This window comes from Oikopleura dioica, chromosome 2 (assembly GCF_907165135.1).
Source record: "Oikopleura dioica chromosome 2, OKI2018_I68_1.0, whole genome shotgun sequence".
In the NCBI taxonomy this organism is placed as follows: Eukaryota; Metazoa; Chordata; class Appendicularia; order Copelata; family Oikopleuridae; genus Oikopleura; species Oikopleura dioica.
The window spans coordinates 12,827,541-12,851,778 of record NC_137292.1 but is presented as its reverse complement, the minus strand read 5'-3'; the positions used below and the strand labels follow the sequence as shown (position 1 = coordinate 12,851,778).

General features: G+C 39.0%; 3 protein-coding genes across 4 annotated transcripts; 1 reads left to right on the top strand and 2 right to left on the bottom strand.

The window, feature by feature from the left end:
• Positions 1-60: 60 nt before the first annotated feature.
• Positions 61-744, top strand: LOC145698347 (uncharacterized). The gene is made up of 4 exons (XM_081775545.1): positions 61-129; positions 176-282; positions 331-509; positions 554-744. The coding sequence occupies exons 3-4, from the start codon at positions 365-367 to the stop codon at positions 742-744; spliced, it is 336 nt and encodes a 111-aa protein (XP_081631671.1). The 5' UTR covers positions 61-129; positions 176-282; positions 331-364.
• Positions 745-1,986: 1,242 nt separating this feature from the next.
• On the bottom strand, positions 1,987-8,238 carry LOC145696552 (post-GPI attachment to proteins factor 6-like). Of its 2 annotated transcripts, XR_014133815.1 has the most exons (3): positions 8,019-8,238; positions 3,680-4,077; positions 1,987-2,822 (listed from the first exon to the last, which is right to left on the bottom strand). XR_014133815.1 is itself a non-coding variant. In XM_081773611.1 (2 exons), the coding sequence occupies exons 1-2, from the start codon at positions 3,791-3,793 to the stop codon at positions 2,355-2,357; spliced, it is 582 nt and encodes a 193-aa protein (XP_081629737.1). In that variant the 5' UTR covers positions 3,794-3,860; the 3' UTR covers positions 1,987-2,354. The 2 variants fall into 2 exon arrangements, 1 of the variants encoding a protein (XP_081629737.1); XM_081773611.1 differs by lacking the exon at positions 8,019-8,238 and having other exon boundaries at positions 3,680-3,860.
• A 446-nt stretch (positions 8,239-8,684) lies between these two features.
• On the bottom strand, positions 8,685-22,822 carry LOC145698346 (uncharacterized). Its single transcript, XM_081775544.1, has 5 exons — positions 22,675-22,822; positions 18,294-18,357; positions 15,146-15,501; positions 13,800-14,049; positions 8,685-8,884 (listed from the first exon to the last, which is right to left on the bottom strand). Exons 2-5 carry the CDS (start codon positions 18,349-18,351, stop codon positions 8,685-8,687), a joined length of 864 nt encoding a protein of 287 aa, XP_081631670.1. The 5' UTR covers positions 18,352-18,357; positions 22,675-22,822.
• Positions 22,823-24,238: the final 1,416 nt, after the last annotated feature.

The window sequence follows — 24,238 nt, the reverse complement described above, 5'->3', positions numbered from 1 at the left end:
GAAACTCTCGAAGTTTTAGAAATTTAAAAAGTATTTTCAAAGTGATCACCCTAAGCAGACAGAACATCGCGACTAGAAGAAGGCGAAAAGCTCCACTGTAAAAGCTGTCTTTCTGGGCCCCTTGATAAGGTTAAAACGTTTCTTCGGAAAACCGACTACGTACGCTCTCTTTCAGGCGATTCTTCACTTCACGAAAACGCTGGACCGTCTCTACGAGAACGGACACGAGTCTGGCTTTGCTTCTTACGCGCCTTACCTGGCTCCTTATCTCGAGGTTTTCGGGTTCGTTTACTTTATCCGCTTTTAATCCCAGCGGGGACGACTGTTTAGACCAGAGAACGTGTATGTTGGCGATGGAGAAAACATGATCAGTAATCCTAACTATGAATGGGGCAAGCTCATGGATTTCTTGCGCATCGAAAAAGATTACTTCAAGTTCTTTGTACCGGAAGAAAAGGGCTTTCCTTGCTTGGAGATGCCCATCCGCCACTGTTTAAACGCTGCTAAGGGTACCCTTCGGAAGCATTTCTAACATGTTACGAGTTCTTTTCAGGAACTTCGCGAAAAACGCCTGTCCGGGAAGTCTACCCTGCTCAAACTGCCAAATGGGAACGGACCTTCACGCGTTCCATCAAAAACATGATCATTGAGCTAAATATTTGTGAATCTATTAATTCGCACTGCTGTTCTTTGCTCGCTGATGAGAGTAACTCGTACTCGTGGGCGCACGATTATGTCTGCTAGAATAATAAATTTTATTTTATTTACAAGTGACGATCGTCATCTCTTATCGCAGTCTCTTTTGTTTGTCACTAGCATACTTATAGATGCGTTTCTATTTACAATATTTAATTTTGAGATCAAATTTTCCTACCAACGCTCAGTATTAGGAATCGAGCGTTCGTATATAAAATTGGAAGAGAAAAGTGGCAAAACAAAATCAAAATAATGAGTTGGACACGCTTACCCGAAATTCCCAAAATAAGTGGGAATCGTAATGTTGTAACGCTCAATGGCGGCATAAATATAAATCAGGCTGGAGCTTCATCGACTCTACCCGAAATCGTCAGTAAGTTGAGTGGAAACCAGAATGTTCTCACGATAAATGGTGGAATAAATATATATAATACTGGAACACAGTCAATTTTGCCGGGAATCGTCAATAGATCAAGTGGGAATCAAAATACTGTAACTGTCAATGGTGGCATAAATATCAATAATGGAAAAATAGATATGCTCCGCCCTCCAACAGGTCAAATCATGGAAGTGCAATCATCAGAGTTAAATGATCATCAAGAAAATGCTAATTTGAAAGCTGAACTGGCGAAAATCAAATCTGAAAATCAGACATTGAAAAATGGAGTTCAAAATTTGAATGGAGTTATAAGAGGACACGCAAAAACCATCGCTTATCTGAGAAATCTACGACAAGAATATGAAACAAAAATTGAGGATTATGAAAGAAAATTACAGCAATATTCAAAATTTGATGAAAAAATCGAACGCAAAAATTTTGAGATTAAAAATCTTCAAAAACGCATAGAAAATCTTGAAGCTGAGCTGGAAAATCATCAAATTGAAAATGATGAAAGATGCCTCTGTCAAATTTGTTTAGAGTTGGTTAAAACGCAAAAATCAATCTGAAGACAAATTTTTTAGAGAATACGATTCAATGGATCACTGTTCTACAGCTCTTACAACTTGTGGACATGTTTTTGGAAGTTCCTGTCTTGAGCATATCATAAGGTTTCATTTAATATTTGGTCAATTTATATTTCGTTCTATTCTATTGACATGAATATATAATTAGATCACATGATTTTCGATGAAAAATATTTATAGAAATCAATCCAGATGTCCAATTTGCAACAGAAGAGCCGGGCTCGACAATTTTCTCAATATTTACTTGGTTTGAGAACTGTATAGAAAAATTTATTTATTTGAGCGGTAAACATATTCATTATAACCTTTGAAAAAACTGTCAGTTTGTAATATTATTTATTAATGCAGATTTACAGAAAGAGAGAAGTGAACTTTATAGAATTGAAGTGGATTGAAACTTTTGGTACTCTTCGTACCAGTATCTTTTTCATTACTGTACTTGTGGTTTTCGTTGAATCTTTTTTTTGTCTTCCATACTTACCGGAAGTGATTATTACTGTATTCGTGAAGATAGTGCGCTTTGTGGTAAACGAGAAGAACATTCCCCCTCGGAATGAGAAAATACCGACTTAGGGATTTTATATTTACAAAGTAACGGTCCGGGATTGATAATTCTGAAATAATGATAGGCTCGTAACTAGCTCGTAAGTGACGAGGAAAAGTACATTCTCCAGCCGTTGAAATTGGTTAAATTAGGGCTCGAAATGAGGCTCGTCAAAAGATTTGTAGTAGCTTATTAGATTCGGGTCCGGGTTGTATAATTTATCCGCCTCGTAATTGATCGAGGGGAGTAAGAACGCGCAGCTCAGGCCGATGCAACAATGCCACAATGTATGAGTCCAGAAATAGTTTCCATTTGGATGGTGGCCTTCTTTTTCGAACACCAATTTCGAGAGAAAACCTCCAGCGGCAAAAAGGCAGCCAGGAAGAATGTGGCACCACCAGGCACTCTTCGGCGGGTAGCAGTCGCGCCGCTGCTTGCATTGGTAACACCAGTGAAAGAAGATGATCACAAGGCCGAGAATTATGGGAGTTGCATAGAGCCAGCCAGAGAAGCGGTTGAAATGGGCGCCGACAGCGAAACAGAACATGCCAACTGTGTGGAGGAAGGAAACCCATCGATCGGGAAGGTCGGCAACGCAGAGAACAGTCGCCCAGATCTAGAATTAAATTATTAAAACAAGCAGAACATAGTCATCTCGATAGCGCTCTCGATGTAAAATAATACAGACACGTTTTTAACGAGGACTCTTTCCGGCAAGAGCAGCTGAAAGTCGAGGACGACGTTCTTTGTCAAACAAATTTGATAAGCACTCCGAAATGTTTATGCCATATTAAAAACTCTAAAAAAGATGTCTACGCGTACATATCCATAAAATTTCTCAGAACAAAGAAACACGTTTAAATTTTCGCATTCCTCATTCATTTCGGAATTTTTCTTGTGAGTCGCAGTTCGCCCAAAAAATCTCGCACGTTCTATTGTTTCGCATACCGCACGGGTCCAAATGACCGTCGAATTCGTGCGTTTCCATGGCCGAGTATGGGAATGATAATAGTAATGTTCGATGAAAGAAGACAGCGAAATGAAGTTGGTTACGCGGTGAGGCCGGTCAGTTACTGTTTGACAACGCTGGCGTGTGTGACCTGGCGGTCATTATTCGTGATCTGACAGCTAATTTTCTCACGGCTGGATCAGAAAAGATTACCTCCAGAAGCCGGGAAAATCTCCTGACTGCCCTTTTGGGTTGAAATTACAGATTTGCAACGCCTTACAACATTTTTGTCCACCCAGCATTTTATCTCACGCAAAAAGAACTGTGTTTTGATTTTTTACTGTAGCGCTTCAAACGAGCAATTATTGTTAAACGCAAATTTGAGAGATTTTTAATTGAAAATAATTTCCCGCGCCGATAAGCCTCTCATTCTGAGGCTGCACTCTTAAATTCTTGAGTTTCGCTGATAAGAAAAAGCACAGAAAACTGCTACAAATAGCTATCCATAAGTGGACATGGCTTACCGCAGCGGTCGAAGCGACGAAGTCCGAAAACTGGAGTGTATCGTAATCAGCGATGCAGAAGTACTTCTGAGTGGAGAACTGATCGCATGCGTGATACATTGTACTGCATCCCATGGCGATTGTAAAAAGGAACGCTTCCTGCCAGTAACGTCGGTGGACAGCGATGAATATGGCTTTTAACAGGCTGATCACGTGTTAATAACTCCGTGGCAAGGAGACAACGATCACGTTACTGCTGTCACGCTCATGCTTATGTTGATAATTGTAAAGTAGAAAGCGTGATAAGCCCGTCCCTGGAAGAAAAAACAGATTCGATAAGGTGAGGAGCAGCAGTTCCAAAAGTTGGGTGGAGATTTCCATTGCTTCTGTCGAATCGGAGCAAGCGACTCCTTTGTATCCTTAACTCTTGGTTAGATAAAGCTCTTAAGATTTCAATTTGTGGGAGAGAGGGATGAAAATTATTTGAATTCAAAGGAAAATTTAATTTCAAAAGTGGAATTCATAGTCTAAAAAATCAAAATTTATAAATCCTGGAAAGCTGTGTTTGAACTAGGGATTCAAATGATTCGGGCAACGTGAGGCGGAAATTTCAAACAACACGAAGAAACTTTGAATCAAAACGAGAGCTTGTTAATCCCTTTATTCCCTTCTAGGTAAATATTTGCTCCGTCCGGTCAGAATGTTATGAGATCCTCTGCTTCCAGACTTCCGCTCCTTCACTTTTTTTAAGTTTCGGAAATTCCGAAATTCGCATCTGGAAGAGAGAGAGAGAGAGCTAGAATCTCAAAGAAGTTGTATAAAAGGAAGTGCTCCAAAAGCAGCGATAATAAACACCTGGCGTCTTCGAGCGCGATTTTTCGAAGGTTTATTTGAAACTAGGTTCAAACAAAAATTATCACGGCTAAAACAAATGCTCACGTTCAAGCCACTTATTACTGCATTATAGAGCCAGGAAAAGATGCCTCTCTAATGAGCCAATTACGAGTTTGAACCCTCTAAGGCCTTTCCTATTCTTTAAAAATTTGAAAAACGTGCGGCAGTACTTCCCTACCCCTCGGTTGAAGAAAACCGCAACTATTTGCTATGGACGTGTTTTATTTGTAACGAAAATAAAACGGCAACGAGTGAGGGTCAGGATCAGGGTTCTAAACGGACATGTCCGTGTACGGATTTTATCCGTGTCTGTCCGGTCTTGTCCGTACGGACAGACTAGACTTTTAGTCTATTGGTTGAGGAAAAAACGGACAGCCTAGACCGGACTTTTGTCACGATCCGGACGAAATCCGTATTTGTCCGTATTTGTCCGTGAAATCCGGACAAACCTAGACTTTTGTCCGTGTCTGTAAAATCCGGGCAGAATCCGAAAAAATCCGTAAAAAAGCACGATTTGAGTTCGAATTCGTTTCAAAAAAGCCTGAACCAACGTCATTGTTTGATAAAATAAGCCAGGTTTTCAGTTTAAAATTTAAAAATATCAAAATTATTCGAAAATATCGATGATAACTTTTAATTGATATGTCTTTCTGATGGTGCGAAGCTGGAACTTTGAGGACCGAGTCTCATTGAAGGAAAATTGGTTAAATTAAGAAATTCTTAATATTACCTTATTATATTCTATATTAGGTCCTTCATTATTCCGCTAATTCATTGCGAGTCCTAAATTGGGACTTTCAGCACAGCAATTTTCGGAAAAAGCCAGCTCAACGTATTGAGGGGTCAGCGGTCGGGCTAGCCCGCTCAGTTATTCAGCTCGATCATTTTGAGAGAACTCAGCTCAGACTAATGATTTTCTTCATAAAGCCAGCTAAGGTCAGCTTGGATAACACCAGCTGACATTAAGAAAACGCAAGTTGAGCTCAGTTTCCCAAATTTTCATACTGCTTAGCTCAGCTTTGAGAAATTTTCTTTTAGGTCAGCTTCAAAAAGGTCCTAGCTATAAAAATCGTTGTGAAAGTTCTAGTTAGACACCTTCAAAAAGACTATTCTCTAACTTGAGAAAATCACTTCATATTTCTCTCTTCAAATAAATTTCTATCAACTCTGAGACGAGCTGATGCTGAGCTAAGCTAGAAATTTTATGAAGTCTTTGGGCTGAGCCTATCCTCTTCCGAAAAAATAGCAATAAACTTGCGACTCTTGTCCCAGGCAAGTCCCTTGATTTTCTTATATTGGCTTGAAAAGAACTCGATATTTCGATGTATTCTCTGCCGAATTTATTTCTCAAAGATTTTTTTTTGGTCCTGTCCGGTTTATTTCTATAAAAATTAGTTTTTTACCCTTGGAATTTTACGGACATTTACGGACAAGACTTTTTAGACCAGACTTTTTCTTTAAAAAAAAATGTGTCCGGATTTTACGGACAAAAACGGACAAAACGGACATGTCCGGGACTAGACCGGACAAAAATCCGTTTTTTCGATCCGGACACGGATAGACTAGACTTGGGATTTTCGCGGAGGACACGGACACGGACAGACTAGACTTTTAGATTTTGCCTCAAATTTAGAACCCTGGTCAGGATGATAAGCTCGTTTGAAGAATTTCTATTTGATCAATTTCATCTCACGATGTTATCGCTTGTTAAAATGTTAATTGAAAAAGTGTTTGATTTTTTCCTCGGAGCATGAAAATATTTAACTTTAGGACATCGTATCATTTGACTTGCTAATTCGTCTCTAGAAATAATGGCTCTGTCATTAATACCGCGATTAATAATTTTCCACATGAAAAAAGCCTTTCAGTCGAGATAGTCGAATAAGTTGTAAATGAGGTATTCGGGCGGGTGTTGCTATTTTCCGAGACGCGCTAATGTATGCACGTCTCTGTGGTCGCCTTTTTCAGCAGGATCGGTTTTGCAAAAATTTGCTCAAGTGGCGGTGGAGTTGTACTAATTAGCCGCTGCGCGATGAAAAAATATGCATGTAAAGAACGTGTGCGGGGAGATGCAGCAGCAGCTTTGCAGATTCGTCAAGAAAGAAGGATAAGGTGGGATTCGGAAGATGAAGTTTATCATTTTGATCTCGTTAAAATTTCATCAAGTGGGATTAATCAAGAGTATCCTTCCACTGCGGGAAGTGAACTGATCTGTACGAAGGAGAGTCAGTTTGATTTTTTCTTTCGAAAATTAAGCTACAGTAGGAATTTTCGTAAAACTTGTTCTTGAAAAGAACGTCACTTGTAACGAAGGTTTCGTAAAGTGAGACGATAATTTTCTTAAAAAATATGACACGTGACTTTTTGAAAGCAGATGGAGGTAACCAGCAAAAGACTTTGATGGATTTCTCTCGGGTAACTCAGGGTTCTATGAAGAGGATAATGAAGGGCTTTTATCGTGAGCTGTTTTGAATAGAGCATAAGTTGATGGTAATGCGGGTCTTAGCGGTGCTACTTGCGTAATGGCCATGTTGTTGAGAAAATAATAATCTTGCAATTTACTTTGCATCAGATCTGAATGCAACAAAAGGGCAAGAATTTATCTGATTTGAGGTTTTCGTAAGAATCTATCAACAGATCATCCTGAGGATGAATTTAGCTAACCAAGATAAGCATTCACGAATTCTGAACGCATAATAACCCCTCTCGTGGCCGCCTCCCCACTTCCAAATCCGCCGAGTCGGAAGTGCTGCCTTCCTTCTCATTTCAGTAAATGTAAAAAGAGCGCTTCGAAGATAGCATTTTTCCCGTCTCAAGTCGACGTATTAGAAGTTTCCTAAAGTTTCGCAGCGGCCCAGGTGTGCCCAGCTGCTTGTGAACCAACGGCTCAAAATGAATCCTTATCGGAACTTTGTCTCACTCTCCGCGTCCGATTCATGCACGTGTCACTTTTCGACGTGTTACGGGTAATCGTGTTTATCATGAACCGGCGATTATTTTCATAAACTTGTGTTCATTTTAAGAAATTATTAGAGATAAATTGTGGCCAAAACGGCGATTAAATAACCAAACAAAATTGACCTTCTCGATCATAAATTAATCGCTTCATAATAAACAGCTATTTTCATCATTTTCCAGAGATGATTATTTTTCATAACATTCACAGAAAAAGGCAATCTTAAAAAGGGGGTAGTGTCAGGAACCGACAAAGAAATTTCGACAAATTTTGCATGGAAATTTTCAACCAATCAGAAGCCCGGATCCGGCTAACCTGCCAATCAGCAACCGAGTAGCCGCCAACGCGAAATTTGTCGAAATTTTTTTTGTCTGTTCCTGACGCTACCCCCTTAAAAACCTACAAAAAAACGGTAGAAGAAAAATTTCATTATTCTCTCCCACGGTTGTCAATTTCGCCAGATGCGATGATTTTCTATTCCTTCTTATTATCATTTCTCAAAGTACAAACCTGCTTTGCACTTGCAAGTGCTTAGCAAAACTGCTCCTTCTGTAAAGTACGTTTTGCAGCTTCCACGGCCGTCTAGTTCCCCACAGTTTTCAGGACAACCGGCGATCGTTACATTCAATCCAGCGTTGTTCAAATCGTTTGATTCAAGAGTTCCATTTTGACAAGCGACATCAGATGCTCGCAGAAACCAGATGCCAGGAGTTGGCATCGACACGTAAAGAGACTTGCTTGGGTTTTGACATGAGAAAATGAAGCGCTAGAATTATCGCGGATTTAGAAAACCAAAATGACGGCTTTTTGTGAACCAAATAAAACCACAAAGAATCAACCAACAAGCGTTCTGCTCGACAAAGATTCACAAACTTTTATTTACGAAAACTCAGCAGAAACAGAAAAAAAGCCAATTGAAAAATTGGATTTCACTGTTTTGAAAATATTATTTCAACAACTTGGCAATATTTGGCTGCTTAGACGGCCACTTCGCCCGATGCAGTTTTTTTTGTCGGGATGAAAATTGGTAACTAAGGACTCTTAATTACCCAGTCCAGTTCTATTGTTTACGCTCTTTTTCTAAACTGGAGGAAATAGTAGTAAGGGCGTCTTGTAAAAAGAAGAAACGGGAGTTCTTTAAGTTGATCGACCATTTTGACACTTCTGTCGGCTCGCTTATGTCAAAATCCCTTCCTTTCCACTTTCTAGCGTCACATCTTCTGGGCAGGATTCGTCGGGAGCCTGGTTAAGACAAACTGAGTAGGTTGAGTTGGCAGAGCGGATTTGGATTGTTGCGCCGACGTCAAAGACTTCATCGACTTTGAAGTAGAATTGATTCTTGCAGGTCACTTTTACGCCATTCTCCGGAGCAGAAACTGAAAAGAATAATCAGCACTTAGAATTTTAGAGAAATAAAAACCATAAAAATGCATTTTCTTTTCACCGTTTGTCTTTTATTATGTACATTGATTGTGATCAAATAGATAAATTCCTTTTAGCCATTGAAATATCAAATGTCCCCTTCCCAATAATACAAAACTTTGTAGAAAAGTTGCCAAGCCGAGAAATGTAGAACTCTACTAGAACTAACTTCGGCAAAGCAAAAATAATGCTAAACCGATGCGGGTCCACGACGATTTCCTTCCCCTAAACAAGCAAATCCTTCCAGCTCAGAGAGGCGTGGTGTTGTCGAAAAATATTTTCCTTCAAACCAGAAATCCCTTTCCTCCCTTTTTTCCCACAACGCTGAAAATTTCATTAAATTTCTTTCCTTATTAAATTTCAGATATTCGATTTTTTTTTTCATCAAATTTGATTTTACAAAGAGGTACACCTTTTTCGTGATTGAATTATTTCCAAAGTTTTTGTTAGAAGGAAGCTGTCCGCAGCGGATTTTTATCACTCGGAAGCGCATAACAACGAAAATGAATATTTGCCAGTTCAGAAATTTTAGAAGCGCTTTCCACTTTGTCCGAATTCAAGCTGTTTTAGATAGATATGCGTTTTGGAAAAACAACTCGAGGGAGGGACCTTTTTATCTTATTGACAGGGGTTTATCATAAGTCTTCTGAAAGAAATTCTAAAAGAAAAAATATAAGTTGTCCGGAAATTCAATTAAAACCAAAAGCCTCATTTCAAAGACACCTTGAAATGGCAGTAAACGTGTGGAGAATGTTGTGCGGGAAGCTCGAAAACCGCCGCCAACGGAGGCCATAGCCGCTTGTAACCGAAAACTCCGCTGTGGCAGGGAGCCTCTTGTTTACGATGAGCCAAAGCCCTTGTTAAAAGCTGCTTCGTGAACGGCATCACTCGTATTTACAAGTTTCTGTCGAGTCAAGTTCTATTTTGGACAGAGAAGATTAGGTACACCTGCTTTTTTTTCTAGCGACTGAAAAATTCAAAAGTCAGCCACGTCTTAATTCTCAAGTTCGCGAATTGGATTAGGCGCGCTTTTGAACGAGCCAAAACGGACCTTTGCTTTTTCAATTTTTCGAAATAGCGCGCTTCGGAACGCTTTTAATGGTCAATTAAGGGAATTAAACAGAACTAAAAATTTCGATCGAAGCGGCGGCTCCGAGAGATGCGACGTTTATTAAGACAATAAACGCATTTCCAGCTAGTCTTTTTTATCAGTGAGTTGATGAATTCGCTGTAAGATCAAATAGCATCGACCCGAAATAACACTTTCCGAAAACACACGTTCTGTATTTTGGTATTTGAAAAGTAAGGGGTTTCGGCGCGAAATGTTGCGCGGAAACGTGTGCCCGAATCGAAAATTGCCTGTTTCTTTACTATCAACACTTGAGCCCGCATACTTTTATTCTTACGATAGAAAGAGTGAGCTATAGCTAACTCTTTTTGGTAATTATTACTTTTCAAAAGAGTCTTTTTCGCTGCTCAAAAAGGTTTTTTTCTTGACAAACTTAAAAACCAGAACTCTATTTTACGAAGTTTTCTACTGGATTTTTCTAAATGTTATACTGACGTAGTTTTATTTATTTCACCTTGATCAGTTTGGCAAGTAACGCACATGTTATAACCCGTTTGAAAGTGATTTACAGATAAATTTCCTAAAATCTTGAATTCACAATCTTTAAAATTCAATTCAATCGGATTCCTGGTCTTCTGCTAAGAAAAATAAAGCAAGGGGCTGAAAATGCAAGTCACGTGCGGCATAAACCTATCGGTGCACTTGGTGCGCTGTCGACAGATGACAGCTCCCGTGACTTGCTGGAGCTTCCGGTTCTGAAAAGGAGTTGACCACTGGAGAGAAAGTGACAACGCATTTCTAAAAAAAGCAAAATGCTTATTCTTCTAAAATCCCCAGCGGAAAATTTGGCTTTCAAAAGCGTTTATCTCCATAAAAGTTCTATGAATTTGAGTTTTCTTACATCAAAAATGCGGTTTTGATAAGTTACGTGCGAAACGTGAAACGCGAAATAATATTTTCATTTCAGCGAAAAGCTCCCCTCGCTCCTAAATTATAGAGATCGAAAAAAGGGGTCTTTCGTAAAGATTTGGAGAGCTCTAGAAAGAAGACGAGAATGGATTATCGCGCAGGAGAAAACATCGACCTAGAAACGAGCTTTTCTTCAGGCTCGTTTGAAGATCAGCCAAGGGGAAAATATTTTGGGAGGAAAAAAAAAGAAGCGAACTCGACTTATTCTAGCGACAAATTCTAAAAGCTAAAAAGATTTTTAACCAATATCCTGAGAATTCCGCATGAAGGCGCTGTTTCCTTTCGGCCAATCAAAAACGTCTATTTTTCAAGCCAGTATTTTTTGCCGCAAGGGGCGTAATTTTCCCTCGTCAAATCAGAAAGCTTGAATAAATACGGAAAGAAAGATTATTGCAACGGGCGGTTATAAATTAAATCACGTGACAAGAGGGTGTCAAAACTGGACAAGTCTTTGTGGCCAATGCTCGAAGAACAATCTAAAATTCAAGGGTTTCCAGATTGATTTGTTTTGGGACGCCGTAATGCCCTGTTGAGTGATAAGTTTCTGTTGCGGAAGATAGCGAGCTGTAGCCAAAGCAGCCTCTAAGTATAACACTTCGGCAGATTGAGACACGTTTTCTCGGAAGGACTCCGTTCGGGAGAAAAGAAAGGATTATCACACCGCTTGTTAGTAGCGCAAAGAAAGGTTACAAGGTGTGGGGACAACTTGTAATCTCCGTCTATTTCTAGCGCTACTTTTCTGTCGCAAGAAAATGTTTCTTTGGAACAAGAAATTTCAAATTTGTGAAAATTCTTCAGAAAGACAGGACCGCTCATTTTTGTTTACCAAAAACTTTAGAGAAAAGATTTTCTAATGAGCTACTTCCGTTGCGGAAACGAATGGACAGAGCGTCCACGAGGGCTGAACCGAGTTTCGCCCATCGCTCAACGAAATCAAGGGCCACGTGAGACTGGGAGAATATTCAGCAGCCACATTCCGAGTCCTTAATTTCGCCGCTTGTCGGGTTCATCTTCTTATAAGACGATTTTCTTTTAGAAAGTTGTTTAGAACGATTTTTGACTCAGAAAAAATAGTGTTTCTAAAATCATTTCAAGAATTTAGTCCCTTACAAATTAAACTACGGTTAATCCCTAAACCGGTAAGTAAGGGAACAGCGCAAGCTCTATAATTTGCCGGAAATGCTAATGCAGTAATGTCTATCTGTCGCTCGTAGTCGGAAATGTCACCGGCCAATTGGTGCGACAAGCCCATCAGAAAGCCAAATACTAGCGCCGATTCGAAAGACTGTGATTTTTTCACACAGTCTAAAAGAATCGTTAGAAAGATATTTTCGCTTCACAAAAAAACGTATTTCTTTATCTTATCGTTATTTCCCTGGCAGCCATTAGAACATGGCGCAATCGGTCCTTATCTTCTGAGAGGAATAATTACATAATCCGCTTTTTGGAGGGGTCTCCGGCCCAACCGGTTGTAATCCCGGTTTAAGGGGATACCCTCTCGAGCCAGTTATTTCTATCAATTTAGGTTATATAATCTGGGCAAGGCACGTGTTCTAAAAATTCCGCCATCAGAAACACTTGAATAAAACGGACAGTAGCCAAAAGAGAGCAATAAGGGTCAAATTCCGCACGCGACCGCAGTCCGAGTACTTCTTCATTTTCGCTAGTTCCGAACGAGCGTATTTGCAAAACCTTCTCATGAATTTCCTGTGGCGACCCAGTAAAAGGATGCTCGCTGGTCGCTATTGCCGGCAGTTACTATTACCGCCCACAGGAATACTTTCTTAGCGTTTACTAAACATCACCAAAAATGTACCCCCTGGTTTCTAACACATTACAAAAATAAATTAGTAGACGTTCGAAAACCAGTTTTAATAACTATTAAATAACTACTGATGACAAGAAAAAGGCAGTATTACAATTTGTTACCGTTACATGAAGATTTCATCGAAATTCAAGAAACGTGAGTACGGCTCTGATTCAACCGCAAAACATCGTGGCGGGTCAAAAATTGTACAGCTATTAAGTAATAGAATCAAGCATCGATCTTCGTCTGGGAAAAAAATTTGTCTCAATCGAAATCATTTTTTGAAGTATAATATACAAGTCGCGTGTAATGGACAATCTCAACCTGACAAGCTCAAAATACGCAGCATATTTTTCGGAGATGGATCGTTTTTCGAACGCGTGGTAAAAAACGCGTCTTTACCGCCGTGTTCCGCGAAATACAGAATTTCTAAAAGTGAAAAAAAAAGCCGCGAAAAAACGATTGTCTCGAAATTTACGGTCATGGGCGGCCGCAGTCAGGCACTTATCAGGCGTAATTTATGTAAAAGCTGTTTGTGGTGGTCTTTTTAGAAATTCTATCTCCAGAGCGGAATTCATAATTTGCAATTTCTGCTTATTCCGGCTCCGTTACAGCCTTATGTAACCCACTCGACAGAAACTCGAAGCTAAAGCCTTAATGGGGCCGAAAATTGAACCATTTAATTCCGCCCTTTTGAGGTTATTATTCAATTTGTTCAAGAAGGCAAATGGCAATTATTCAAGTTAGAATCAGGACAACGTCACTCGCCCTTTCGGATTCTGATCTCATCTAATTAGCGGCGCGATTCTTTGCTTTTTCACGGCTCATGTTTTTCTTGAAATTTTCACAGTGCGGTTGGCGACCAACCTGGACGGGGGAATTTTTTGTTTAGCCAAGAGGTATTAGACGTGTGTACGAGCTACTCTGTGAACTTCAAGTGAGGTTCAGCCCAAACAATCGAGGTCAAAGAGAAACATACTTAGAGAAAACCATAATCATCTACGTTTCTTTTCCAATTCCTTACCATTATTGTAAAAAATCGCCGAATGAGTCTCCAAATACTTCTTCGAAAGCGCTTCAAACCCTGAAGTACTTATTGCTCCAGAATTGTCAACCGTATCGTTTCCAGTTTCATTCTCGCTCGTCTCCACAATGTCGGTAGTCAGGTTGAACTGAATCGTCTTCTTGCAGGAAGTGGAGAGTCCCCACTTGTCCTGAATCTCGCGTTTCGTGCTCTTTTCGAATTTCTCCTCTTCGGCCCAGACGGTGAGAAACTAAAAGAAAAAGTGGCATTTGAGAAATATTCAAAAACGGGTGAATTTCAAGGACTATGTGCACATTACACTTGTTATGTGAGAGCGGGCTTTCTTTAGAATTGTTCTGCCGTAATACTGCGCATATTTATCAACAAAAAAAATACTGAGGCCATCGGTAATCACCTAATATGTAAGCTTCGGACGTAAAAACCAACACCACCAGCCGGTCGTCGTACGGGAACGAGAGTAGGTTCATTCGAAAGCTCTTGAAAATAGCTTTCTATTAGGCTGATAAAAAAACTGTACCCTATCCCCCTGTTTCGAGTTATTTTGAAAAATATTTTTCCAGGCTTACCTTTCAAGTCGAATAACTCGAAAAAGAGGGATAGGGTACAGTTTTTTTATCAGCCTAATAGAAAGCTATTTTCAAGAGCTTTCGAATGAGCCTACTCTCGTTCCCGTACGACGACCGGCTGGTGAAAATCGTCCTTTTTTTCGTCCGAGGCCTACTAATATGTTTAATCGAAAACAGGATACATAGAAAACATCTTCCGGGGCCATTTTAGTATTCATCATTGTTTTTTTTTATTTAAGATTTATTTATTGGACGGAACGATAAATATTTTTGAAGCTAAAAATTTTGTTTTTTCGCGAAATTGAAAAATCTTCGAGCGCGGTTTGACCACTTCTCACGTTACTTCAGACTTTCTTCAACCCCTTTTTTCCATTTGAACTGTTTTTCTTTCTAGGAAAAGGCAGGGGCCACGTGATTGATGGTCGCTCGTGTGTTGGTGTACTCTTTACTTAGGTGGCGATTAGGCGAAACCAAAAATACAGATAATTTTAGTTATTTGTAAATCCGAAATCGGGAAGAGCTTTAGCTTAAGAAGCTTTAGGTTTGTGGTGAGAAAGAGGGGAACGTGATTTGATGCAAGATTGACTAGAGTCAAGATGGAAACTGCGTTTTCGGGTTTAACAACGACGACTTTTTTGAATCCGTCTTACTTGCGATAATTTTAGAGATACTATTTTAAGATGATCGTGATGATGAAAAATTGAAAATTTTTATACTTCAGTATTTTATGTAACTTATGGTTCGTGATTTATAATTTACCTGATTCCCTTGATAGTCCGACAAATCCAAGTTGTAGTGCACCATATTACTGAAGTTTCCATTCAACTGATCAACATCGATTTCATGCTTCAACCAAGGCATCGGAGGCGGAACAAAAATCTCTTCCGCGTTTTCGTAAAACTCCTCCGCAAGGACTGGTGAGCCGCTGTTCATCCGCATGTGCAGCTTCCAAGCAGGACATCCGGTTTTTACGTAGTTTTCCTTGGCCTCTGTGAAAGCTGTTAGATTGAGCCGCGCCCCGCCAGAAACTTGAAATTTCCAGATTCCAGGGAAACGGCCATTTTCGTAACTGGTGACGGGTAAACTCGGGTAGACGTTTATTTCTTCGCTGAGAGCTTAAAAAAGATGAGTTTTAGAAAGAAAAGATCGTTAAATTGAGCAGTGTTGAAAATCGTGTTCAAGTTTTGAAATCCGATCTTTCAAACTTTGTTCTTATCGCCTTATCGTTCTTCTAAACGCTCAATCGTTCCGTCTCCTGCCGAGCGTGATTGTTATCAGAAGCGCAAGAAGAAGAGTCTCCTCGCGGAAACTCAAGCGTTATCAATCTCAACACAGAGCCGAATCTGAGCGCATTTCGGAAGGTGGAAAAATTCAGTGAAGGAAATTTGTTGACTCAAGTGCGGGGTGATAAGAAATGCGACACGTTTTTTGAGATGACAAAAGAAGGGATGATTTCCCAAGTTCTTGAATTCAATTACTCGAGTCTTGAATCTGCTGAAATAGAGATCGGCTATTTTAAAAATATCTAAAATTGGCGCTAGAAAACGTGGTTGAATCAAATGAACTTGGTTTATTTTGAGCAATTGGATCTATTGGACTTCGAGTGAGAAAAAAGATTCTAGGGCAATTATGGAGAGGAGCAGGTCGAGCATAATTCGAGGCAGGCGAGAAATTGGGACAAATGTTATTTTATGTAAAATGTCTAACGGGCTTTTTTGAGAAAAGCTGAGCCGCTTTATTGGAATTTATTCAATTGAGCCTATGTAATAGATCATGGTCTAATCTGATCCTTGTCAAATGTCAATCGCAAAATCAGTATTTTCCGAAAATGTTAGAAAACCAAGCAGGTTTTCTTGAGGTGAGTAGTTCGCAGATTTGAGGTGGTGCACCTTATAATTGAGGCTATCAAGTGATCTGGGTCTAATCAAGAGCTTATGATCCGCATTAGATGGTTCCATCGTTGCATTGCGTCACGTGAGGACGAAAAAAAAGGCGCAAGGGGAGTCAGAGGGTTATGTTAATTGGCGGGTACACGACTGCATAATATCATAATTATGATTTTACGCGTGCATTAAGACGATCCATTCGCGATGCTGTTCTCTCTGTTGATTCCCAGAAAGGATCGATTTTGAAAGTGTTGTGCTTTGTTTTCCTTCTTGAAATGTGTTAATAACAAAGTATCTTCAAGCTGGATTTATGTCATTTTAGAAAGCTGGATCTAACAAGACTCTTATTAAGAGCAAGGTACATACGCAGGTGAGAATATTTCTGCTCCCCTGTTTTTTCTAAACGATAACGCGTCTCTGGAATTTTGAAACGCCCCTCTAAACATTTTAATGAGCCAGCGAGGCTGAGCCTATCTCGGTCGGTTGCAGGCCAATATGTACAAGTAGAGGGGATGTCAAGCTCTCCATTTTGGAGTACCAGGTTCCCCAGTCAAATCACGTGGCGTAAGAAATTAGCCAAACTTTAGATACGATCTTATCGCTCTGTTTTCCGCACGTTGATAATCTTTGTGCTACCGCAGATTTACATACTAGCAGGTAGTGTTACTTAGAGCTCTTAAAATATTTATACTAAAGCGGGGAAAAAGTAGTTTATGTAATTTGACTTTAGTATATTTTCTCGTGGGCAAAGAGTGAGGAAACTTCAACGCGGCTACGTAAAGATACGCTTACGGAAAAGGATAATATTGGAATAGGTGAACGAAAAAGGGAGATTCCAATTTTTTTGATGGAAATCTCTTCATCCAAGCAAGCTCAAGTCATTAGCTCGGCTGACAGGACATGACGCGACTTTTGACAGGTTGAACATTTTCCCCGAACCTCCAAAAGCTGCTTCTTTTCTCAATTTATCGCGTGAACCGGTTAATTTTATCTTTGGCAATTTTCATCAAGGACGTTTGGCGCCTTTTCCAAGCGGGGCTTTATCATAATTTTGGTCTTTGGGGGACAATTATCGCAGAAAAGGGGATTTGAGCGGACACGTATCTTTTTGATAAAGAAATTAAGATTATAAAAATGATGATTTCAATAAAATATCGTAATCGTTCTTGATTTTAAATCATTATGAAGATTCTTGGAGAAAATTTGTAAGTTCTTAAAATTTCCTCTGAGAAGCTTACATAAGCGGAAGTCTAGTTGCGGTTTGCCGCAATAAAAATTCCTGTCCGTCTTTGGTCACTAGGATAATCTTCTTGTGGCTGCATTCACCTTAGAGTTTGCGATCACGTGCGAGGAACTCAATCGCGTCAGCAACCGACCGAAACACATGTGCGGCGGCAGTTGCGTCAGTTGAGTCTGTTTATCGCGTTGTTGCGAACGTTGTTGTGTTATATTGGAATGCAAGCTTATCGGGGATTAAGACACCTGGGGTTAGAGGGTCATGTTTGAATTGCACCTTTTATGTTTCAAACAGAAAAATTCGCAAAAAAATTCAACTTTTTAGAACCTAAAACTGACATCTGAATTTTTTTGAAAAAAAAATTTTGGGTCATAAATTTTATCCATAAGGGGAAAATGCAGGTTTTCAAAGATCTGTTGGATCTCTTTTTAGCTCCCCAAATGACTTCGTAAAAGGGATTAGCGGGTTGGAACGCGCCGCCACAAGAATTTTACGCGCGAAATCTTCACCTTCTCCCCAACCCTTTCTGCTCCTTTCTACTTCCGCCGAAGCTCAAGCTGCGGGAAACGAAAGCTCTTTTGAACCCTTGGAACAAATTTGAAAATCATCACCTTTCGTGTCCAAAATAGTCGCGAACACGTCATTAGAGTGGATCAGAAGACGGTTAATTGAATTCGCGCGCTTTTGAAGTCAATGAATCCAATTTCAACGCAGAATGAAAAATGACAAGTCCTACTTTTTTCGAATTTCAAACTTGAACACAGTAAAATAATTGTCCACTTACCAGGTTTGAAGAGAAGAAGCAGGCCGAGCAGATGTCGTATAGAAAAATTGCCTCTCATCAGAATCTGAATGAAACGTTAGTGAATCACGTGAGCGGCGAAAATCCGGGTTAATTCGAGCTCAAGACGGTGCTTTTTGGCGGTGAACAGAATTAAAGTTCAGCTGGAAGTGGTTTTCATCACGTTTTGATTTTCGTAATAAAAAAAGACCATAACGGAGTTTTTCACTTTTGAGATTTGAAATTTCAATACTGGATTAAAAAGCGATCTCTTACAATAAAAGCCAGCAGTCTCGCGTTTGCAATAAAAAGCAGAAAAATGAATTTCCTCTTAAAAAATACGAAACTTCTTTGATCGATCTAAAACCAAAATTGCAGTATTCTCAGATTCTGAGAATACAAATTACTTCTGAAAGAAAATCTGTTTAAACCTCTCTTCCTCACATAAAAAGCTTTCGCCCGAAACCTCCGCTGGCTGATCCTCTCGGTGGGCTCTTACGGGAACCAAATAATCCCAGAAATAAGATTCGAGACACTTGGCGGATCAGATTTGACGGATCCATGTCGAATTGCTTTCTTCACTCATCCCTCCAATTTTTTGGAAGAAAATATTCTCCAGCTGTGGATGGATCAAGTGAAGAAAATCGGATTAAGCCTTAATTATTAACCCTTAGGGTGTACAACGCTGATTTTTATCATTTTCTCCTATCATGCGCACACCCTTAAGCCTTTTTGAAGAAGAAAACATTGTATAAGTTGAATAACGACTAAGGGAGCCTGTCAAATTCAAGGCAACACCCGCAACTCTATCTTGTCTGGCTTTGAAGATAATCTCATTTTTTTGTGAGTGACACACCTTCTAAATCTTATTCACGGAAATTTACGGTACGCGCGGGTCTTGCGCCATGCGACGCTAGAATCGACACTCTATTCACGACTCAATCTAATTTTTCGCAGATCATAATGATTTGCCATCTGGAAATCAAGGAAGAGTAGTTCAGCATCTAAAATAACGTCTTGGAATGTATGTAAGACAAAATTCCATCGTCATACAAATTTGAAATTTCCAAGTTCATTTCAAATCTCGAAAGAGCAACTCAAACTCGAGTCTGGGAATTATAAGATTCGGAAAACGTGTAATTTTGCTTTGCTAAAAATCCGTGGTGGCGAAGTCTTCCGGATTTGGAACGAAATTTAGGCTCAGCGCTTTGGCCGGGATAAGGCGGTCTCGCGACTGGGCGATTACTCGGACTCTGTTTTAGGTTCTGAATTGCTGCATTTTTGTATTGATAACAAAACGTGGCTGTTTTTCTCGAAGGCGGTGGACAGATTGAGAACAGATTTTGCGGAAAGATTTGAATGCGAAAATTAAAATTTTTAGGATTAAAATGAGATCTTTCTTTTTGTAAAATAAGGGTGTCCGACTAAATATTCGGTAGCATTTTTTTTATAAATTCATATATCAAAATTTGTACTCAAGATATCCAAAGCTTCAAAAATCACGTTGGACAAACTTAAGTGTGTCCAAGTGCGATAAGAAAAAACCTCAGAAGCTGGCAAAACCACAACCACTAGATTCGAAAGAGGAAAAGCGAGACATACACACATGTGCTGACATCACGATCACATGACATCGTGTAAACATGCTCGATATTTTAAACGGGCTCGAAAAAACAGCGCGCTGATTTTAGAACCAAGAAAGCTACCACAAGTATTAAGAAATATAAGCGTAAGCAGATTTTCTCAACTGACTGGTTTAAAAATGAGCAGTTGCTGTAGCCCTGAGAAATGCTTGAAAAAGAAATGAGCGAAAATGTTTTACAAAGGTGTCGGAAGCGCCCCGAGATTTCTACTAAAAGGATTCATCCGCTTCGTTTTTCATCCCTTTTTTCAGAACGGAGCCACTTTAGGAGCCACTTTTGAAAACTTGAAGAGCAGGTGCTTTTTACTGAAATGTTAAAACAACGAAATTATCGCCATGGAACTCGAGAGCAAGTCATTTTTTCGGAAATTGGAGCTATCTAATGCAGATTTAGAGATAGCCAAAATTAGCTCCAGGATCCGGCCATCCGCTTTTCAGAAAATTATTAATTAACATCTCGTTGAACCAGAGGAAGGGGAAGAATGCACACGAGTTCGAAGCTGAATTTGAACAGAAAAAAAGGGTCATCGCCAAGCATGCGTAATCAGGCGCCAGAAAATGAGCAGCAAGAAATATTTCGACGCAACTCAGAAACATTCCAAAAATGACCTCTCTTTTGTCAATGTTTTTTCGAGTTATGAAGTATATTTCAAAGAACAGGTCATTCATTAGATGCAATAATGACTCAAAAAAAACATGCACAAAATATCGCATTGAATGATAACTGCAAAGTTTGTACAAAATAAGAAGACATTTGTTAAGTAATCAGTTTCCTGATTTTTCCCAAAAAAGTAAATGTTTTGACATCAGTCTACGTCGCTTGCGTTCTCTCGTTATTAGTTTTTCCCGAGTTACCGTTTAGTAATCACGTTTCCCCACCAAATGTTATGTCACATTCGAGCCGGGTTTACAAACAATTTCGATTTTATCCAATTTGTTCGAATTCTTGGGCTGGGAGCAAATTTTGCTTTTTTGATATTTACAAGTTAATTTATGCTCAACAAATTTTACGCTCGTTATTTTGATGAATAAGAATCATTGTTGAATACTAATGAAAGAAAAGCTTCAGAAAAAAAATATTGTATTTCCTTAAAAAGCATTCATTTTATTTGAGTTTATTTTCTTCTGATATTTTCGGAACACGGTAAATCAGAAAATTGGCTTGTCTAAGCTTCTAGCTCGCTTTCTGCTGTTTTCTGGCTCCCCCTTAGACGCGACTTTCTCGGTGAAAATGGCAATTTCTCGGCTACCTCTCCGGAAGATCGTCCCTTCTTTCGATATTTCTAGCGCCTGAGTCCGAATCAATTCAACAAAAACAACCAAAACAAAATTCAATTCATTTCCGGAGTGTCCTCCACCCTCAAAATCCGCCGAAAGCATCTTAAAATTTCAAAGACTTCGAAAATTCGAAAAATAGGAAAATTAGGGACGATAGCCCGCTGACATGCATGAGGACATTAGGATGGAGATTTGATTTGAAACGACCTCGTTTATGAAAATCGCCAGCGTCCAGATAGCCAGTCAGATATGCAGAATTTACGTAACGGGCGTATATTCATTTTTAACGAGCACAATTTACAGAGACAAAATTTTTCACTAGCAATTTTGCTCGTCAGAATAAATAATAATTTCTTCGAATTATCAAGGAAATTCTGCCCAAAGAATGCTTTTTTATGAAAGCGGCTAAAATTTTCTCTCGGAAGAAAGCAATTTCTGTTTTTTTTTTGGACAACTTCCAATGACCGTATTTCCTCGAGTCACGCTAACTTCCCCAAGACGCTAACTTCCCCAGACGCTAACTTCCCCAAAACGCTAACTCGCCCAAAACGCTAACTTGCACAACGTTGGGGAAGTTAGCGTCTGGGGAAGTTAGCGTCTGGGGAAGTTAGCGTCTTGGGGAAGTTAGCGTGACTCTATTTCCTCGACGAATGACAAGGTTTACGACCACAAAGGGAATCTCACCTTAGCTCTAAATATTTGGCCGAGGATCACATAAAAATGTTGATTTAATGAAAACCCAATTTATCAACAATGCAACCGAGAATTGATCACATTCTTCATGCCTTTCAACAGCCCTAGAATCGCATCTGAACCACTAAATATCCTCTCAATTCTACCGATTCTAGCGCAATCAAAAAGCAAACAACGCTACGTAAGAAAAACAGCGTATACAAGTTGAACAGGCTTAGCTATCATAACCTTTTGTCTAAGCCGACACTTATCCTTCTCGAGCACTTTCAACCGACTTCCTCTTTTCAACGAAAATTTTCAATTCGCTATTCTCTCGCGCTGCTAGTTTTTTGTTTTTATTCAGAAAATAGAATTGGTAATTGAAAAATCGATAGATTTTTATTGTTATTGAAGGTTAAAATGTTTCATTGTTCTGTTACCAGAGTAGTAAAAAATGAATGTGATGATGAATAGAATTTATTTGAGAATTAATTTTATGGACGACGAGGGAAATTTCAATGATTGATTGAAACTATTAAAATAATTTTCATAAATAAATTCATCATCTTGATAAATTCGATCAATCAACTAAAAATTATCATTTATCAAAAACACGCTCGGTAAAATTTCAAAGAACTTCCTGAAAGAAACACTTATTTTCTGATCAATCCTAAAAAATGATGACTTATCCGTCATATTTAACTCATGTTCACCACGAAATGCAAACGCCAAAAGCCAATATTGACCAAAACGAGCCTCGTTTTCTATTTTTTCTCTTTCTTTAATTTTTACCAATTTATTTTCTTTCTTTCTTCGTTTTTCTTCTTTTAGAATCTCTTTTGGGTTAATTTAATGATAACCCATGATACAAACAAACAATAAAAAAGTATATGTATTGATTTTTCAAGTGCAAGTTTCAGATATTTTGAAAAAAATTGGGATCACCGGGCGCGTTTGGTTAGAGGCATTTTGTCGGCTGAGCCGCGCGCCGGCGCTCGAGCGACACCACCAACACCGCGTTCGAGAGCCAGCTCCGCCAAAAATAAACCCGAGTCATTAGGGTTCATAATAATTCATCATCCCTTCGTGAATTTACTGTAAAATATACATCAAAAAGTCACTTTTTTGACACTTTAACCCTTCATCGACAAGAAGGGCATTTTGGTGCACCATCTTTGGTCAGTTCGCTCTAGTAATATCAAAGGGATTGATTCTTGCGTCAATTTCTGTGGAGGCTTTTTGCTGATACTTTACTGTCTTTTCCAATGAACCCTCAAGTATTCAAACATTTATTTTACAGCTTTAAATTAGCTCTAAAACAATTCACAGGATCTAATTTACCTCGTAAAAACAGATGACAACTTAATGTCGTGTAAATTATGTCGATAACCTGCTCCTTTGCTTGTCTAACAATTCAGGATTTTTAGAAAACTTGGCCTTTCGAGAAGCGCAAAAATACGCTGATCCCTCTTGCCGGCCACTTCTTTCAATGGAACTTATTCAAGAGCTATTGCCGAGGCATTAAAAGATAAGTTTCTCCTTTGTTTGCCAACAACAGCGCAAATGACTGTAATTACAATTTTTTTCAAAATTTTGAAAGATATAAATTTTGACAAAGGAAAAAGACGTCACCGGACAATATTTTCAAAATCGTTGTGACACTATCTTCACTTGTCATCGAAAATGGGGACGTTTTATTTAATCAAAAAGACTTTACTGGAACTACAAAGTTTTCTGAAATGCCAGAGATGATTTATAATTAAGAAAGTCTGCCGGTTCCTTCTTGCATTTTTAAAAACAACTGGATAGACCATGCAAGTAATAGCATTTTTAATCATCGAGTTCGGTTCGGATCACCACTATCAGGAAGGATTTGTGGTTGTACCATTAGCATAAGCTGATGCCGATAAGACCAAAATCAAGTTTGGCAGGAACACTTTCTCATATATTTGAATTTTAAGTTCTGCTGAGTTGATGTTTTCTTAATGGCGTTAAATTGAGTTAGAAATGGTACAGTACGGGAATTGTATTTTTGGAGCGGAGAGAAATGCGATTAGGGTTTTCACGGTTTCTTTCAGAGACAACTAAAGACTCCTGTTCTGAAATCACTAAATTTATATTATTGACGATCGCTTTAAAAAAAATTTTTTTTTTTTGATATTTAGAAAATTTTCATTTAATAAAAAATAAATAAATTTATATTTAATTCAAATAAAATTCGAAAAAATAAAAATTCTGAATCTGGCTTGATTTTGACAAACTGTCAATTTGAAATTGAGTTGTTAAATATTAGCTAGTCAAATAAAAAACTCGTAAAAATGAAGCCAACCAACACTCAGCGCTCTATTTTTCATTT